We start from the raw sequence: 20,540 nt of genomic DNA, 5'->3' as shown, positions 1-20,540 counted from the left end.
CTCTGTTATCGAGATTTTAACGAGTTTCGGACAATGTACGGTTACTGTTGGTTGAAAATCTGAAAGTTGTCGCTCTGTTGCTGAATCCTCTGTTTCTTAATCTTCGGGCTCAGAGCCATCCAGATGTGGTTACTTGGCCGACCCATCGGTTGACGCGTTGCGGGCTGCCTAATTGTCCTGTTCGTACGTGCACCGATGTGTTTGTCGTGATTTGGTTGCTGCTTTATCACGATCTTTACGGCGCTGTAAATATCACGGTCCAAAAGTGTCAGTTTTGACAACGTCACATGAATCTAAAAGAGTTACGTAACCGCGAACAAGTTTAAGCTACGTTTCTGTTGAGTTTTGATTATACAAATATATATATAATAGGTTTGATTAAGTTTGATTAAGTTTGATTAAGTTTGATTAGGTTTGGATTACGTTTGGTCAGGTTTCATTAGATTTGATTCAGGTTAATCAGCTTTCGATTACATTTGATTGCGTTTGATTAGGTTTGAGTTAGCTTGTTAATTAGATTTGGTTAATACTTTATCACGATTTTTACGCTACTGTAAATATCACGGTCCGAAAGTGTCAGTTTAGACAACGTCACATGAATCTAAAAGAGTTACGTAACCGCGAACAAGTTTAAGCTACGTTTCTGTTGAGTTTTGATTATACAAATATCTATATATGATAGGTTTGACTAAGTTTGACTAGGTTTAATTAGGTTTAGATTAAGTTTGGTCAGGTTTGATTAGGTTTGGATTACGTTTGATCAGGTTTGGTTAGGTTTGGATTACGTTTGGTCAGGTTTGATTCAGTTTAATCAGCTTTCAATTACATCTGATTACGTTTGGTTAGGTTTGATTAGGTTTCAGTTAGCTTTGGATTGTTAACCAACGGTTCGACTCGATCTACCGATCGACGAAGAAAGAGGAGAAGAAGAAGAAGAAGAGGAAGAAGTTAGCGATTTTTCTTGAGACAGACAGAGCAGAGTCCTCGTGGAGACGCAATCCTCGAAGCGGAACGATTTCATCGAGCGTGAAGAATAAGTAAACCCGTGCGCGATTGGCGGCCCTTAAGCTCTCTTCTTCTCTGCGGGCCGCATAAAAGGCAGTCGACCGTTTCTGCCTGTAATCCCCGTGGGCAAAGGACCTCGTTATCGGATTTGCTGGCGATGTAATCGACCGCCACGACCCGCAAAAATCTGATTCATAGCGACGAGACGCGGTCGTGTCGCCGCATAATTGCCTTTAGACGAAGGATCAACATATTTCTTCTATCAAATCTCGGTTAAATCCGCGATGGGACCCCTTCGTCAGTGATGCGAGAGATCATTAAACGACAGAGATTTCGTTTGGGTTAAAGTCGAGTGGAAGTTTCATGGATTTGCTCCTGCAGATAAACTAATTACTCTCAGCGGAACTGAGACTGTAAGACAATAAGAGGTAGAACTTTGTGAACTCCGGATGCAAAAATCATTCACGAATTTCTTTCGATTTAACATCGAATGAATTTTGGATTTCCATTCTTTCATAATTAAACGCACACTTTACGCGGTTAATTAAAATTAAATCGATAAATTACTATAGACGTTACGTGGCAGCCGGTATCAGTTTCAGTTTTTTGATCAGATTAGCTCTCGGTTACGAGATCTAGTTAAGTCCAGGTCTAACGCCTCGTTAGGTCTATATTAAGCCTACTTAGATGCAGATTAGGTCTGGTTAGGCTTTGATATAGATCGAGCCTGATTATGTCTATATTAAGCCTGATTAAGCTGAGATTATGCCGATGTCAGTTTATGTTGGTTTACGTAGCATCGAGTCTGCTGAAGTTTCAAATGAATTCGGTTAAGTTCAGATTACATGGCTGATTAAATTTACATCGCGTGCCTGTGCGAATTAATATTAAACCCGATTAACTCTATACTCCGACCAATTAAGCGTAGATCAGGCCAAGTTGATTTTATATTGAACCATATCCAGCGTAGATTTCACGTAGTCGCATGTACATTGCGCAGGATTAAGCTTACATCATGCCGTTTAAGTTCACATTAGGCCTGGTTAAGTCCAGATTGAACCCGGTTAAGCCCGGATTAAGCTTGGTTAAGTGCGAATTATCCTGGTTATCCTCGCTGAGAGTCTGCAGATCCGTATCCACGGCTGGAAAGCGGGTCATCGATCTCGAGCGAGTACTCGTCGTCGAATAACGAAACAAGAGAAGCCGAGAGGAAAGACGAGGAGGACGGCTAGTCGATCTGAGGAAATTCGATCCTCGCAGCGATAACGGACAGGGTATTATTTATATTTCAGAGGGAACCGGTCACGCGCACCGCTTCAATTTCATCAGCATAAGGAGCCGGATGGACAGTGGGTTTCTCCCATTGGAAATTCCCAGGCGAAGCTGTGTCACGAACATTTCGCACGGGGTACAAACGTACGTCCCTGTCGAGAGTCGGCCGAACGATCGGATTAGAAATTCGATTGGGATTCGAATCGCGGGAAAATCGAATCCGCAATCGTGAGATGCTGGCGGCGTGTCGTTGCTATCGATGCAGTCGATGCGCTGTGTCGAGAGCCAGGCCGTTTCAAAGCGTCACGTCTTTGAGAGGATACCCGCACTGCTACGTGTCTATCTTTACGTAGACGAGCATACCGTGTTCCTCTTTGTGGCTCGATGCAGGGATACGGAATTATGGCTGGAAATTCGACGAGTTTACGGAACATGCCAAGTGCAGGCTCAAAGGTTCCCGAAATTAATTGCTTCATGGGGTTTATGGGTCAGTGGTTCGTCACAGAGGATCTTGTTATGGTTCAGGCTACTAAGAGCTTGGATGCTACTCTTGCCAATCTTTCAGGCTAAGACCGCACTGTTACAGCCATTTGTCAGTCGCGTTTTAAAGCTTGACGTGATCCAGTTTTGGTAAAACTTGAAGCCAACCGAAATCGAAGAATTTGATCGAAGTAGTCAGTTGCCACAGCAAACCAACAACTGCTCAATTTCCAGAAACTAAAGTTACCCAAAAGCTGATCCAAAGTCAGCCCAAATTGAAGAACCTCAGCAGTTGCGAGAAAATGTGAGACAAAGCTGACGTAGACCATAACCTTCTGAGGAGCCTGAGGAGCCACGCGACCTTGGAAAGTTTCATCAGAAGCCGCGCGATAGAAAAGGGGAATCCAAACGAGAGATTAAAAAGCGGCCTCAGCTTGGAAAATCCAAAAGTAATTGGCCCTGGGGTGTATAAGCTGGACAGGTAGCGAGGATGGCGAGATTTCTGGCCGGTCGGAGGGTGCAAGACACGAATATTCGGCTCGAGTATCACGAAGGGCGGTGCAGCAGAGGTTCAAGGGTGCCTCGAAGAAGACGACCAACGACGGATATGAATTTCTGGAAAGGTTTGCTTAAGCAAATTGCGAGATGTAGTCTGTCGGTGTACGACAGACACAGAGAAGGGTATGAGAACAGGAGAGGGGGGGGGGTTGAAGCCTAAATCGCAAGAGCCTGCATCTTCGTTTCCATCTTCTGTTGGATGACGCGCTACCCTCGGCGACGCGCCACGCTCGGAAAACAAATTTTCCACTGTTGTATAACGTCGTCGCGTCTCGTCCGGCGATTTCGTTCCCGCCATTCTACAGGCTCGATCAAAAGTACGATTCCGCCTGAAAGTCTCAAGACACACGTTGTGCTCGCTGCGCAATTGGAAAAAGAGTAAATGGACAACGAGGGTGAAAAGATATTTTCGACGATTTAAAATTTGCAATCTACAGCAAAGTTTTATCAAAAACAGAAAACACGCGAAGAGCCTCAAACGTAATTCCGTGCTAGAGCTGCACGTGTTGCTACATTTACTTCCAATTGCAACAGCTTCCATATTGAATCGTAATCGTAAATTCCTAACCTCAAATAGAAACAGCCGAATGTCCAGTAAATACTTTTGACGATTGCATTGTGATCGTAAAACACAAATTCAAATAAAAATGTGAAACTTTCGTCAAATTTCTCGATTTTAGGGAATAAAGTACGGAAACTAGCGGAACTCGTGATTAACGCAACTACGCGTGTCGAGTGCTCGTAATCAACACCATTGCGATTGTTGGCCGCTCCACCTCGCGTAAAGTGCACTCTACTTGGAGCGCGCGCGCGCGCAAGCTGGCGCTCGTCGAAATCGTTTCATCCGGTGATTATTATCGAGGAACGAACATATTAATTAAAGCCGCTCGATTTGATCACCGTCCGGCATAAACTTTCTACGAACGATAATTCAATTTACCGAATGTTCATAGCCGATGCGTTTATATTACGTCCGCTGAATTTGCCGATTATACAGGGCGTTTCAGATCCTACGTTCGGTTCATGCCGTTTTACCACGTACACGTGAAATGTAACAGACAAATTTTTGCACTTAACCGTACAAATTGATCTTATCTCGCGGATTCTGAAAACGTAATCCTGTGAAGTGTCAACTTTCGAGCCACTGTTTCTATTCTGTTTTTCAATAGAATAATCTTCTATCAGCTTTATCGAATTCTAAGTTAACAAAGTACACCCTGTGTACCGTGCAACGAACCTTCTAACGTGATTTGTCCAGAGACGAAGTCTCGAAGAGGAATATTTTCTTTTAAATTTCTTTCATCGCTGATCTTATTCTCTAGATCCTCGAAGATTATGCAGGTACACCCTGTATATATGTTGTATATGTTTTTGCACGGTAATCAAAATAATTTGAAAGTCTAAAGCAATTGAGCGGTTTAACTCGTTTACCTTCGCGACGAGCATCGTCTCGTCACCGAATTGCCTTTCACAATTGGACGCAATTGTACGTCAACTGAGACTTCCGCTTTCCGATCGCAATTAATTCGAATCGTCCGCTTAAACTTGAACTTGCAAATACGAATCGGTGGATTCAGAGAATCGATGATTCCATAGAATTCGATTGACTGAAACTCGTACGCAGGCTTTGAAAAATACGCGATTGATTTTGAAAAAAGAGTAGAAGGTAAATATTAAGTTGGAAAAATCGTGACGCTCGCCATCGGAATTTTTTTCAAGAATTGATCGACTATCAAAATTCTATCAGCAACGGGATGAATAACCTTATAAATCGTCGGTGGGACGTGCGTGGGTTGCAATCGATGTTCATCGATGATGGAAGAACGGGTGAAAAATAGAATGCAAGCTGTCGTCCCAGTTTAATCTACATACGCAATTATCTGGCGAACTACTTGTTTAGAAAAATATTTTCAATATGAAATGGCAGAAAATTGAAACGTCCTGTTACAACGATCGGTAATTGGATTCTAATTATTCCGCAATTGTTAATTGGAATCTCATAGTTTACAGCGTTTCGATTATCCCATTTCGAAAACGAGACTATTTGTATTTGAATAAAAGAATCGACCATCGTACGGCATCATCGAAGCATCGGAATAATTACGAACGAGATACAACAAGAGTTGAAACAGACGTCCTAAGGACTTCTCGATATTTCGATTTATTTGATACCTAAAACTCCATTTGATACCCTAAAGTCGAATATTTGGACATTTAATAGCCCATAGTTGGATATTAGGATAATTGACGCGCTATACTTGGACATTTGATACCTTGCGAGCCCGACGTTTCGATATTCGATACCCTATGTTTGAATACTTCGCTACTTGGATATTTGATACATCAATAGTTACATATTTGAATATTGGAATCTATTTAACGCCTATGATTTTACCTAGCAACCAACGTTTGGATATTCGAATCCACCCGGAACCAATCGCTACCAACAGCAACGTTGGCAATCCAGGCGCAATCTTAAAGCAACTGCAATTTCAAAACCATCCGCCACTGAACCCACAGAGACAAAACAACGCGTGCGAGCTGATGCGCGAGGGAATATACGGCAGAAATTCGAGAATCTCGTGCGTTTTCACTTTCCCCTGGCCAATTTCCCGAGGATATTAAATTATCCGAGACGCGAGCTATTCTCGTTCGAATGCAGAGGCCGGAAGAAGTTGGCGAATTCGCGGAGACTTACGAACTTTCCGGCCAGGGAGTTTAGAAGCTCGAGACAAACTGCTAAATTATTTTCGATTCAATGGCTCGGCAAGAAAAGAAGAAAAGCAGGGGAAGCAGGGAAGAAAAAAAGAGGAAAAATTCCTTGTTACAGGGGTCGTCCATTAAATCGGCAAAGTCCGCAGACTCCCCGGAGGGTTACGAAGAAAGGAAAGTTTCACGGCTAATGACGCGGTACTTTTAAAACGACCGGACTTACGCGCTGTCCCTGAATCATTCTAACCACGGGAACATAAATATTCGGCTGCATAGCGCGGGAATTAATTGAAAGACCGCGTTTCCCTGCTAATTGCTCTTTCCGAATCCTTCAAGGCGACAAGTTGTTCCTCCTTCCAGTTTCTCCTCCTTTCGAAGCAAACAGAATTTTCGCTAAAGTATAAAGAAAGCTAATAGAGGCAGTCTTTATCGAACTTTTCTTTATGTTACGCTACCTGAAACATTTTAAGTCGCGTCATAATCTCTGGGATCGTTGAGTCGCGAAACGATCAGTTCCAACCGCAAATTCTGGCGTATTAGTCTAACACGTTTCACCAAGGAAAATCATGTAATCCTCAAAGGACCTGATCGAAGATCCATCAAATTTTAATCGAGCACGAATCAAGGTCATGCTCGATTAAACACTGCTTATTGTACTAATATTCATCGGGAGTCAACGAACCTCAAAGAGCCAGGCTAAGGGCCCATCAAACTCTAATCGCTTTCTAATCGAGATCAGCAGATTGGTCGAATGTAACACGAAGAACGTCGAAAGGACTATTTCAGAAGCGAATAAATCCTATTGGCCCGCTAATAAACCAAATTTCAGCCACTCGAATCTCCTAGATCCTAAGAAACACATGAGCAATCCACTTGCAAGAGAATATCGTCGTTGGATTTCCATTTTACCTGGAAATTCGCCGTCAGCCGTGTGAAGCAAGCTCACTCACCTGAAAGTCGAACTTCCTGAACTCCTGTTGCGTGTCGATGTTCACGTTTCTGGGCACGATGACGGGACAGGTGTCCAGCGAGACCTTCGCATCTGGAGATTCAACGTAGTCCGGCGTGATGGAGGTCAGACCTCGATCGTATCTCAGCTCCTCGTTCAGGATGCCGGCAGATGGACCTGTGGACGGCGCCTGTGCCTGGTTCACGTAGTACAGACACAAGAGCAGAGTCAAGAGAACCACGCAGGCGACGAACACGCGGCTGGAGCCGCGTCGAAGGATCTTGTACATGGCGCAAAGGCGGGATTTACTTGTGGGCGAGCGTTGCTCGACTTCGATTCACCTGGTGCCGCGATAGACGTCCGATCCCGTGTCGGTGATGCTCGAAGATCGCGCCCCGACTTTGCTGCCGTCGTCTATCGACTTCATGGGACACGTCCGCGCTGACACGATCTGCAAAGGACAAATTTTACATCTGTTTAGAGCCGGTGGATGCTTGCGATATCTAACGATATGTATTGTATGAATCTCAATTTCTCGTCCATTTTACATTCGCCAGTTGAACAAATGTGAGGGTTCAGTTTGGATTTGGCGCGGGACAGATTCAAAGTAGACTGTCTCTACGTTGCAACTAGGTTAGGACTTTCACCTGGCTAAAAAGGCTTGCGAGCGTATACATAACGACCACACATTTTGCGTTTCTGGGTCAGTTGCTGAATTGTTATGACGACTGCATTAGATTCGGGTTAGGCACAAGTGTGGATGTAAAAGCAGGCTTTTGCTAAGTCTGACAGATGGAAAAGCTTGTAGACTGGCGGAAAAGTGTATCCAACGGTGGAATAAAGAATTTCTTTCTTACGAAAAAGTATCTCTGCGGACGTCACCTTTCACCGAACCTGACAAAATCCTTCGGCAAAGTATCGTGGAATTTATGGTTGCTGCGCGACAACGCTTTTAATCGTCGTAAACGTATTTGTCATGAGCGGTCAATAAAATCTTTGCACGGACAGATGAAACTTGCAGACGAATGAAAACTATCTCTGAACTGGAATGGAATAAAATAATAAAAAAAAAAAAAAAAAAGAAATAAAAAAATGTCAAAATTCTCATTCGAAGTCGCAGTATCGGAACGAAGGCTGACGATTTATCGGGCACGTTCGCGCGTCGCTGTATATTATTGCCGGGAATATCGAGAGTCCAGGAGCGAGATCGAATAGTATCGGAAGAAGAGGAGGAAGGGAAAAGTAAATAGCTTCGGCTATGAATTACGAGGGCATATACAGAGAGAAAGAGGGGGCCACGGGGTTGATTAAACGTCCGCGAAAATTATGACTGACTGTTTCGACTGTCCGCGAAATTGGCCGGCTCCAGCGATCGATACGCGTTCTCGCATCGATGACGAACGCGAGCCGAATTCTCCGCACGAACTGTTTCGATCTCTTCGACGAAACGGTCACCGATTTTCCTCCGGTTCATCGGATAAATTCCATACACTGTTTTACAGAAATTTTAAGTCCTCTATACTTATGTACATTAATCCGATATTGTTTTACATCTTATCTAGGTTCTTTCTTGCTCTTCCATCTTTCTCTTTTTTCGTCTTTTCGATCATCAATTTCTGCTGTTTCGTCGATCGTCGGAATTCGTGACACCGCAAACGAAAGCAACAGAAACGAAATTCAAAACGTACGATGTCGTGATCTTTGCAGTCGCATAATAGCAAAGAAGGCGAACAATTTCGATAACTGTGATATTTGAAGAGTTGTTGGAGCCAAGAAGTTTCTGGTCTGATTACAGAGCTGGTAAAAATTTGAGGAGCGCGCGTGACCGCGGATTGAAATCACGAAGAAAGGAGGAACGAGGCGGAGGAAGGGGCGATCCAATTCCAGCGAGAACAATAAATACGACCTGGTGAACCAGAGACACGGTTTCCCAGAAACCTTCTGTCTCCCGACGTAAGGTCGTTTCGCACGCGATAATCGATCCAACCTGTCACCGCGACTCCGCCTGGAGAACCAGTCGCGACTTACACGCTGAAAACCCCAATATCCACTCTGTTCTAACTCTGGTCGAACTTGCCACCAAACACAAGTACCTACTTTCGTAGCAGCGTATCGTTTCGTTTCATCTACTTTTCGTAAGATGAACGATAGTTGCCTGGCAAAGAGACCAACGATTGCTTCTATTTCTCGTTGATTCCGAATCTGATCTATTAGCTTGGCAACTAAGTGGTTGCGCATTGTGTCAATACCATCTAATGACAAAATTCGCAATCATTTAGTTGCCAAGCCAATAAATCTAGCTTAGTCCAAGGGAACTGAATGACCGTGATTTTTAGTACAAGTCGAGTCCGGTTTACAGGCAACTGCATCTACGAACCCAATAAGTTACGATGTTTAGCGTAACTTGAAGGCGATTTGAAGCTGAACCGTAGATTGCACTGTTGGGAAGAGTTCTATCGATTCTTTATTTCTGGCTATAGGAGTTGCAGGTGCATTTCTGAGTCTCTATATTTCCTGTAGGCGCATGAAAATCCGCAGTCTAATTATCATCGTGGTTCAGCCAGCAGCGCGTAAAGTTCAATTTGAAAGAATTAGCATTATGCACGAAGCGACGATTACCACGAACAGCTTACCTTGCCTTGAAAAATCCCCTCGCTCTTCAACCACGGATCAACGAACGCTCGACCTTCGATTTCGATTCTCCTTGTTGGAGAGGGGCGCGGACGAGCGAGATGGTCAGACGGCAGAGGGGCGGAAAAATAGGGGTTGGCGCGACGAGTGGCCGGCCGGATTCAAGCTGCCGTCCCTTTTGTTCGACAAGCAGACGTGTCGAGGGTGCTCTATCGCGATTCACTCGATGCGCTCGACGAAACCGTCGCGAGGACGCCGCCTCTTCGCAACGTGTGCAGTCCGACGCCAACCCATTCAATAGGAACGCGACGTTTCCTTAATTCGATTTACCTCGCCGTTTTCTCCGCTTTTCCTACTTTCCTTCAAATTTCGTCCCGATCGTTTTTGTTCCTCGAGCAGTGCAGGCACCCGTCTGAAGGTTCAAAGAGAACAGTTTGCGTTAGCTTTGTGGGTGGTTTGTGGGTACACGCGCTGAACAATCTGTAGAGGTTTATGCGTAGAGGACGGATGGTCGGTGAGGTTTAATGGACGAGATTACTAGTTATTGAAACCGTCGAATATATTTAAAATGATAAATTAGTATACAGATAATGCTCGCAAAGACGCTCGTACTAACCGATTCGCTGGGACAGTATATAAGTTGTAAAATAGAATCGCTAATGACTCGTTAATTAGATCGCTGATAATTCGTTGATAACTGGTTGAAAACTGATCGACAACTGACTGTAACTTCTTTCCTTGCGATCGCGTCCGTTTATTTATACTGGTCGGGGGAGAACCGGAAAATTCGAATTCTTCTACGTTTGACGGTTGTATGTAACGGCGACATTGTTTTGCCCGGAGTTTATTTCTTCTTACGTTACTTGTAACCTAACGGTCTTGATACTCCGAGGCAAAACAACAACATGATTTGAATTGTTCTCTAAATCATGTGCCGCTACAAATTTGTGGCTGAGATGTCTCCCAACACGCGTCCCCGTGAATAACTTTGTGGGTCGTCTTCGATGTATTTTTGTGGGTACAACTTTGTGGGTCATTTGTGGGTATAACTCTGTGGGGCACGCGTGGGTCCACACTTTGTGGGTCATTTGTGGGTCCACACTTTGTGGGTCATTTGTGGGTCCACACTTTGTGGGTATACCTTTGTGGGCCAATTGTGGGTACAACTTTGTGGGACATCTGTGGGAACACACTCTGTCGTGAAATTTGCGCAGCACTAAATACGAGACACGTTTTATCGGCAGGCCTTTGCGTGTACGTTTCGCGAGGTACGTTTGTGGGTCAAAGTCGATTCGCGTTTTACGGGACACACGTACTTGGCGTTCGATTTTTATCAATCGTTGCACGTGTCCAACGACTGAAACGACTGAAGCCATTATGAAACGAGGAAACGTCATTAACAGCAGAAAATGGACATTTCTTTAAAAAAAAAAAAAAAAAAAAAAAAAAAAAAAAAAAAAAAAAAAAAAAAAAAAAAAAAAAAAAATAGAGCGACGGCGATAGGAAAGAGCTACGAGCTCGCTGGCAATTATCGTATGCTAATAAACGTCGAAAAAGATCGACTTATCGGCAGCGAAGAAAATCGTTTAGAAGCGAAACGACCGCAACGTAACGCCAACAATCGATGCCCGTAACGGGATTTTTTGCACGCGGAAAATCTCCGTATTGCTATTCGATTTATCGCGAAACTGGCGGTTCTAGCGAACAATACCAATTACTCGTATGTTAATAACGACCAGCGTATATCGAATCCTGCCTGCCCCTCCCCGCCCCGGGCTTCCATTCTCCGCGACGATTCCATAAACAACAGCGGCGTGTGCGCATTTGAATTTTAAAAATAGGCTGATCGCGAGCTCGGACGCGAATCGATTCATTGGCCTCGAATATTTCGGTTCGATTGTTTGTTTACGATGAACAGGATTGCATCCGTCCCAAGTGGAAATTCGAATTAAAAGATGAGGAGCATTCCCTTTTTCTCTCTTTCTTTTTTTTTCTTTTTCTTTTTTTCTTTTTTTACTCGCAATGTACTTTTTGGTTGAAACAGAGAAGAAAGAGAAATACGGAGAGAGACAGATGATCTCTGTGGCGGATCTCACGCTGATTTAATTCGAAGATTTTATCTTGATATTTCCCTTTTAATCTCGGGCTGCGACTCTTTTAATTTTTGATTCGTATCGGCCTGCTGCGTTTACCTTATTTCCGACAGGATGTAATCTAACTAGGAAATGTACGATTAACGATTTGATTTGCCACTGTGTTATCGCAGTTGCGTACGGCGGAATATTATGACACGATAAAATTGATTTTTAGACGGCGATGCGGAATTACGAGATCGACATCTGTTAATGTCAAACTGTCATAACGCGGCTCTGTTACGTGAAAATCATGATAGCCAGTTTGTGCGGTTTCCAAGTCGCGAATCAAGTAAAGCAAATAGCCCTGTGCATCGAACACAGCAAACAGAGAAATCCGAATTTCCATGAAATTACGTTTAATTTCAATTTCTCAACGAAGGATGATACCGACTTGTTGTTAACATTTTTCTATTTTAAGACTGTACATTTGATTGTAAATTCTCTTCAACACTGAACCTTCTAATCGGCAATTTGTCGTCGGTTTCGTACGTTCGATAAAAATCTACAAATCCGTAGAATCTTTCGCAATTTTGATTTGCATACAACTTCTTGAAATTTGTATGTGAAATTGGATGTTTGCCATTATTTGAGGAGCGACGGTACGCAAATATCGCGCGTTTGATCTTCGAGGAAAAAGAGTTTTAAAACGCGGAACGAACCGCAAAGCAAAGGAGTTAAATCGAGGAGAACAGCTGATTCGCTGTTTTCAGTGGAATCGTTCGGTCGTGTCGCTCATCCGACTAGCGTCGCGCGCGTTACGCAACACAAGTTTCCTGGAAACGAGAGTTTCCTCAACGGAGATACCCAACGATCGGTGGACCGCAACCGGCCATCGAAATCTGCGATAACTTGCTGATATACCGTTGGGACAGCTCTTCCTGTCCGCGCCTTACATTTTCCACGTCTTCAACATTCTCACGCCAACGCGTAATTTCAGTATTCTACGATTGCAAAAAATTGTTTAACAGTCTCGTACAGTTAACCGTATAATTGTAAATTCCATCGTAGCTTTTATTGATTTCACGAAGTATTTGTCATTTGCTAATTTTTCAAATTGTTTCTCAATTGTGAATATTCACGATTATTGGGTTGGCAACTAAGTGATTGCGGATTTTGTAAGTGCCACCTAATGATAAAATCCGCAATCACTTAGTTGCCAAGCCAATATGAAACAAAAGAACTGTGCATCTATTGTTTCCTTATAAGACGAAAGAAACTTTTAGGACAACCTGTATACACATAACTGTAACATATCCTAATTTTATAAGAAAATCAGAGATACAACAATGTTTCTTCTATTGGAACAGAATGTACATAATCCAATGAAATAATATTGGTCATTAGGTGGCAATTACAAAATCCGCAATCACTTAGCTGCCAACCGAATATAAAACAGACGAACTGTGCATCTATTGTTTCCGTATAAAACGAAAGAAACTTTTAGGACAACCTGATATATACACATAACTTTATAAGAAAATAACAGATGCACAACAATGTTTTTTCTATTGCAACAGAATGTACCTAATCCAGTGAAATAATATAAAACAAAAGATACTGTGCATCTATTGTTTCCTCATAAAACGAAAGAAACTTTTAGGACAACCTGATGTATGCACATAACTGTAACATATCCTAATTTTATAAGAAAATAACAGATGTAACAAAGTTTCTTCTATTGGAACAGAATGTACATAATTCAATGAAATAATATTGGATTGGCAACTAAGTGAATGGGGATTTTGTAATTGCCACCTAATGAATGTAATTGCCAAGATAATATTACTCTTATTACTATTAGATGCAGTCTGAACAATTGAAGTTGTTACAAGTTAAGACGAATAATAAATTGTGTCGTTGGTAAGGAAACGTGTTAAATTGCGCGAAAGTGTGTAAATACGAAATTGTAAAACTATGGGAAGAAGGAGCGAAAGGCAGCTCGTAATTTGTCAGTTACTCGATATGTGGTTACGCGAGAGTATTTTACTTTCGTTTACGATACCATTTTCTTACGCTGCACTGCTATCCCTCAAACCAGCGCAATTTCGCGTCAGCGCAGGCTACGAATACATTACCACGTTGCCGCAGAAACCGCCAAGAATCTATCATCCGTTGCACGAAGAATATCCAGCACATCGAACCAACGAAACCGCCGACAAGCCTCGCTAAACTTACAAACAATATTCTATTAGCCGTTTGAAAAACACGCCTATTCGTCGCTTCAAACCTCAAACCTTCTCCAACTTGCTCGTTCAAATTTCACGCGACTGCCACGCCAACGAAATCGAACCAATTCAAAGGACAAAATGACAATTTCCACGCGACGAATAGTTGCGCTATCTCACCATCCCGACAAATCCCCTCAAACCTGTTTGTTCAAACCTCGTAAAACCTTGTCAAACCTCAACGATGCAAACGTATAGACGTAAACGAACGAGTAGAAGAGCCGGAAGAACGCGACGCTACAGTTGTGCAATTACAGAAACGTGCTTACCACTTGGAAAATTACTCGTCTAGCTAAGAGGCCATCAAACTGCAATAGTGCAACTTGGTTGTTCAAACTGCACAGAAGCGTTTCAACGCTGCGAACACGGAAACTCCAAGCAACCGGGTAACTCGAACAACGACTGCGAGAACGCAAGAGAAGTGAACGAGTGTTGGGAAAAACAACGACACGCGATAACGTTGTGGCGTTCCTGTTCGCGCCAACTGGCCAGCCGGCCCCGAAGAACGGGCACCGGAAGCGACGCGTTTACTCGCGAGCACGCGGCAGCCGGAAGCTCGAACGCGTGCGGAAGGGACGGAAGGGAACGTTCGCGAGCGAGTACCACGCCGTACTGAACGTTCGCCACGGGTGGAATAGTTTTGACACGCCGGCGGCTACGTCCGCTTCTCCGGCGACGCGACACCGTTCACCGCGCATGTGCCGATATAATCCACGCTCCTACGCGCTGCATACGCGCGACCCACACGTGCAAACGTCCGAGTGAACGTACGGAGTGGCGAAGGGGTTGGTCTCGCTTGGCCCGAGGGTGTTTTGACTCGCGAGCGCCGCTCGTCCGCTCGACCCCGCTTCCTTTTACGGATCTAAGGGGATGACGGTACACGCACAGGGTGTCTGCCGTGATCCGTGCGGTGATCGATGAACAAGTGGCGAGGAAAGGGTGCAGGATTCTTCGACGGAAGCTTCGTTGTCTCGCAAGTTCCAGCTATCCGTGGAATGCAGCGTATACAGAGTTTGGATGTTTTTGTACGATGCGAGGGAGGAAGGCGAAGATTTGTAAGTGCAGGGGTAGTGGGTTGCCTGATGGATCGAAGCGGACTCGGCTAATGAAAGGCTGATGCTTTTTTGGTGTAGTACTAGGGGCGAAAAAAGAGTGGAAAGTCTAGGATTCTTGGAGGCGAATGATGCTTACAGCGTTGCCGTTTGGCATCTCTGGAATGGATACGAGCAGGAAAATAGAAGATTCTGAAAAATGAAAGTTGGAAGGAGCATACCGTGAATAGAGTTGGTCTCATCAGTGAAAGGCTGACGTAGTCTCCTTAATGTACAACTCACGAGAAAAAACGTCCAGGTATCCATGGAATGTACATTGACCGTTTTTGAACAAAAATAAGGATGGTTAAGGTGAGTATATTATGAATTCTATTGGACTCATGAATAGCAGAATGATATAGTTGTTTTAACGTATGAGTAGTGGAAAAAGTTTAGAAAAGTTTAGAAAAAGAGTTTAGAAATCTTGGATAGTATAGTTGTCTGAAGAGATCCAATATAGTATCCGTGAAATATACGTTGACTGTTTTTGAATAAAAATAAGAATTGTTAAGGTGAGTATATTATGAATTCTATTAGACTCAAGGAAAATGATATAGTTGTTTTAACGTACCATTAATGGGAAAAGAATTAAGAGTTCAGAATTCTTGGATAGCATAGTTGTCTGAAGAGATCCAATATAGTATTCATGGAATGCACATTGACTGTTTTTGAATAAAAGTAAGGATGATTAAGCTGATTATATTATGAATCTGACTGGACTCATCAATGAAAGGCTGACGTAGTTACATTAACATTACAAATGACGAGAAAAGAAGAAGAAGCTTGGAATTCTTGGATAGAATAGTAGTCTGAAGAGATGTAATATTGTATCCATGGACCGTACATTGATTGTCGAGGGGCTTATTTTTGTATACCGTAAGAGAAGATAAAGGACAGGAGTGGCTAAAGTATGCTTGATACAAAGACTCTCTGTCGAATTGAAAGGCTGACAAAAACTGATTCGACAGTTCGAGGCTGCAGCATCAAAGTTGGAATCAATCGGAGCGGGAAGAGTGTACTCCTTTCGCTAGGGCGACGTTTCGCTACTCATCTTCTCGTCTCTGGGCGGTACTCTCCGTCTCGATGAACATCGAAGTAAAATATCGACGATAAGGAATCCCAGCAACTTGCTTCAAACGTTCTCGAACGAGAGACGGTTGTTGAAGCGAATCAACAAGTTATTCGTAACGCAGTTTTGTTCTCCTGCTGCAGAACTTTAGTCGTTCTCACGACCGATCGATCGGAATTTATCATCGCACTGAGAAAGAGAGGTTTGCCCGGAACAGCGAGCTAGCGTTAACTAATACAAGTTGGCGATAACGTTCTCGGTCTGCAAGTTCTAACGTTCGTGTTAACCTTTCAATCAACGTAATTGCCATTCGATGAAGTTTCAGCACCAGCTAACAGTATCCACGCCTTTGCCATATGAATTTCTTCGAAAATCGAAACGCTGGAAAATGGAAATGCGAATATCTGGTGACAGACACGGCAGGCGATACTGGAACGGCGGAATGATATCGAATAGGAGAATGTTACATCGATAGAATGAAAGAGAGTACTATAATGGTAGCGTATACATATGGTAGAATGTAGAGGATAGAAATGCTAGAATAATAGTACAATAGAGAACAGTAGAATAGAATGTCATAGGGTGGGGCGCAATAGACGATACGTGAATACAATTGTGCCGCTGTAATTCGACCAAGCAAAGAGAAAACGATGGAAAAGATCTACCTGGTAGTACATCCATCCACCAAGTTATCCGTGCTAGCCTTCGATCGTATCTCTTAACAGCTGGAACGCTTGTAGACCAGGTCAGACCACGTACACTTTGCAACGAAATTAAGGGATCGCTGGTCCATCTCTGAATTGCCGTAGCTTTGTCGAGAAAGAGATCATACGATAGCCTGTACGAGACCGTTTTATACGGCCAAGCTTCTACCGTCTTCACGCTGCTGAATCAAATTTCCTTCAGCAAGCTTTTATACCGCGAAGTTCAGCGATGTACATGACACCCTGTACATGACTTTTGTCCTAGAAATTTTTCACAAATTCCAACGACTGTGCCGACTTTCACACGCTCGATTTTGTCTTCTGACTCGCGACCAATTCAAAAACAGACATGTCATCTTGCGAGGAAGAATAATTGGGATCAGATAAACGTGGACAGTTTCGGCGGCTAACGAAACTTCCTGTGCCCCGGGTTATCGTCTGTGCGACAGGAGCGCGAGCCTGTGATACTCAGCAACCGGTCGAATCTTCGTTCTTCGCTCTGCCGACGTTTTCGATCGCGACTGGCATTTGTCCGAAAGCTGTGCACGTTGCACGTGTCGTTTCATTTTCGACAGTCGCGTGGTTTCCTTGAAATGCGACGCCAGACGCGAGGAAAAGAAGGAGAAGAACGAAGCGAGGCAGGTTGGGCGGGAAATTGCATTACCGCGTAATTGCATGTCGGATGTTTATGCGAGGAATTACATCGGCGTGGAATCCGCTGCTTCGCGACGTTATTACTCGATTTACGTCGATATTGCTCTCAGCGAGCCGCGATGGAACTGTCGCCGGCCATTACCGAACGATACTCCCTCCCCTCCGCGAACTTGTCATTATTTTGCAGAATAATGGAACGCCGGCTGCTTGGATTAATCTGACCGCGTCGCCGTTTTAGCCTCGTCGCGAGACCACGTTCCTTTCTCGCTCTTTTATCCGCCAGGCCGACTAAAGGCGCTGCTGTGGTCCCAGCATTCTCAGCATCCTGCGACTGGGTGACCTAATGGGCGAGGTCTGGGAACTGACGTTAAGATCTCAGAACTGTTCGTGGTATCGTCTGCTGGTAAAAGTGGGACTCCGTAAGTGAAGTTTTCTTCTCTTACCAAAATCTTTAATATTTTGGGGAGGACACTCACGAGGCGGTCGACTCACGATGCTGGGAAATTACGTTCCACGGTTATGCGAAAGCCGTTAGGTTGGAATAAGTTTAATCTTTCTTTTTCTTCTGTTTTTTGGAGAAGAGGGTTCGTCAGCTACGTGTACGATCGAAACACATTCGGCGGATATTCGGAACTTTGTGATCTATCGGCCATTCGCAAGAACGCAAGGTCTTCAGACAGCGTGCAGACGCGTGGGTTATATGGCAACGCGTCGGAACTGGAATTTCAGTTGCAACGCAAATTTCAATTATCAACTTCTTTTTTCAATTTTCGTTCGAACGTTTCACGTTTACTGGCCGATTAACCGATCGTCAAACGTGGCAGGATTCGGCCAATTTCAGACACCGAGAAGCCTCACTCTCAGCCACCAACACCTTTTCCTCGCGCAACTCTTCCGAGACCATCGAGCATCGGGCGTAAACAAAGCCACAGAAGGGCCACATCGATGTTTAATTCAATGGACTTTAGGCGTACTTGACCACGTCGCTTAACTTTAATGGAATTCTCCTTGGACTTGCTGAAAACCCAGTCCTGGGCGGCCCACGGACTATCGATTGCTCGTCGTTATTCATTAAAACGCGACGAGAATAGCGACGGTTCGTGCCGCAAGGTCAACAATCAATGCAGCGATCCAGTCGTTTAAAAGCCAATCCGCAATCTTCTGCGTTAGGCTAACTTCGAGCGATTTGCGAAACTCCACGAATCCGCATGCTCCTCGTTTTCGTGCCAATTTTCGACGTGATTTTCTGCTTGCGGCGCGGCGGTAGTCGCCGCACATTCGGCTGATTCTACGTAAAACGACGAGAGAAAAATTTGCTACAACATATTTTCAGCCGGGGAAAGGAAAATCGACTTGGAAGATTTGACGAGTATTCTTGAAAATTTGAAATTTGGCTAATCGCCGACTGAACGGGAGTTAAATTATCGACACGGGGTTTAAGCTACGTTTGAAAACAAGCGAACAATATAGAATGCAATTTTCTCATAAGGTGGTTCGTTCTTCAGCAAAGAATAATCTTGGAAATGCATCGGGCGTATGTTTGGGGCGCGTAATTAAACGCGTTTAAAATTTATTTCCTTTAAATCGGAGAAATTTCATTTCGCTTCTTTTTCGCTTATTCTCAGGCGCACAATGATCTCCTGTTGATTGTTTGCACGTAGCTGGCCGGCGCTTGACCGAGTTAAAGCACATAGCCGACGAATCTTCAAACTCGATTTTCTCAGAAACCAAGCGTCCAACGAACAAATTTTATTCCACGTTTTCCACTCATTTTTTGACGTTCTTTCGACGTATGTCGCTCTCTGCCCGGTTCTACTACGACTACCACCCCCACCCTGTACGATCCGATATCGTCAAATACGAACAGATTAGGAACAGAACATAAATAAACGGCATATCTTGCGTACAATTGTAACGTAACACGGTGACGCTTCTGACACAATGATTTTACGTGACGTTGGCAAATATCGCAGCCAGTCAACAAAACCTTGGGTCAAGATCTACCCGTCACGGTCGTACGAGACTTAAGGCATTCTTTAACCCTTTGCATTCTGAATTTTATTTCAATTTTGTTACCAGTAGCTGCCAATGCTTTTAAGTGTTTTGTTTGAAATTTACTTCAACTAAAAAATAAGGCAATTCAAATAAATAAAGGAAGAAAGAAATTCACTTAAATACCAGTTCTATTCGCACTATTATTGTATTTTCTAATTTTCAAGTGTATGATATATCTTGAAACAATTTCCAGGATGCAATCCTCGTTTTCTTTCGCACGTTTCGCAAAAAGAGGTGGACATGAAAGAATGTCGAGTGGGACTCGATAAAGGAGCTGCTGAGATAAAACCTGATGTCGAGCCACACTCGACATACGAGTGCAAAGGGTTAAAGTTTCTTCTTAATTCGCGTTGGACCGGGGTCACTGGGGCACAGTTGACTTTAACGTTAAATCGCAGCTAAGAAAAGGATATTTCAGAGGCGCGCAGGCAGCCGAATTCAATTACGTGCACGATGAAACTGTGTTTTCTCATGTCTGGGGTTCCGGACGCGGAACCACGTCACGTCCACTTCGTTTAGGCGAGAAAAAGAGGATTGGCGAAATTCGCGTTTCAACAAAGGAGAGAAGGGCAGGGTGGCGAGTGGATGCGAGGATTTTTCACGTCGGACGCCGGATATTAGCTACGTAGACGACGCTGTGAATGCAGAGGAGCCCGGCGTGGATGTTGGTGCCAGCGTGAAAAAAATGTTCCATCGCAAACACCGCGGCCGACTTCAAACGGTTCGCGCTGCTCCGAAACGTTCGACTGGTCGCGCGACTGAAAAGCAAATCAGCCACGGCCCCTTCCACGCTCGGCCCATGTACCGGGTGTGCTTTGCGTCGATTCCACGAAACTGCGGCTTAACACTAGAACTACCGACAGTTAACGCGAAACTATTTCTACCAAAACCAGTGAAAATGACTGGTTTAAAAAATACGTAATAATAGAATATTTGTATATTTATCGATTTATTGCTTTCTTACAAAAGCAATTCCATGTTACGTGGTACATTTTTGCTA

At 43.9% G+C, this 20,540-nt stretch overlaps 1 protein-coding gene across 3 annotated transcripts in view; it reads right to left on the bottom strand.

The window, feature by feature from the left end:
- alpha-Man-IIb (alpha-Mannosidase class II b) overlaps window positions 1–20,540 on the bottom strand; it is a 166,866-nt gene that overhangs the window by 67,603 nt on the left and 78,723 nt on the right. Inside the window, exons 1-2 of one of the 3 annotated variants that reach the window (XM_069129780.1) lie at window positions 14,237–14,591; window positions 6,978–7,427 (exon numbers count right to left, since the gene is read on the bottom strand). In XM_069129780.1, the coding sequence (XP_068985881.1) occupies window positions 6,978–7,265 (288 nt within the window). In that variant the 5' untranslated portion in view covers window positions 7,266–7,427; window positions 14,237–14,591. Of the gene's footprint in view, window positions 1–6,977; window positions 7,428–9,609; window positions 9,667–14,236; window positions 14,592–20,540 lie in introns of those variants that run through there. The other 2 variants (XM_069129781.1, XM_069129778.1) reach the window with 2 other exon arrangements.

Source organism: Bombus flavifrons, chromosome 16, assembly GCF_040668555.2.
Source record: "Bombus flavifrons isolate JBK064 chromosome 16, iyBomFlav1_principal, whole genome shotgun sequence".
NCBI lineage: Eukaryota > Metazoa > Arthropoda > Insecta > Hymenoptera > Apidae > Bombus > Bombus flavifrons.
This window is presented reverse-complemented; position numbering and strand designations above follow the sequence as displayed.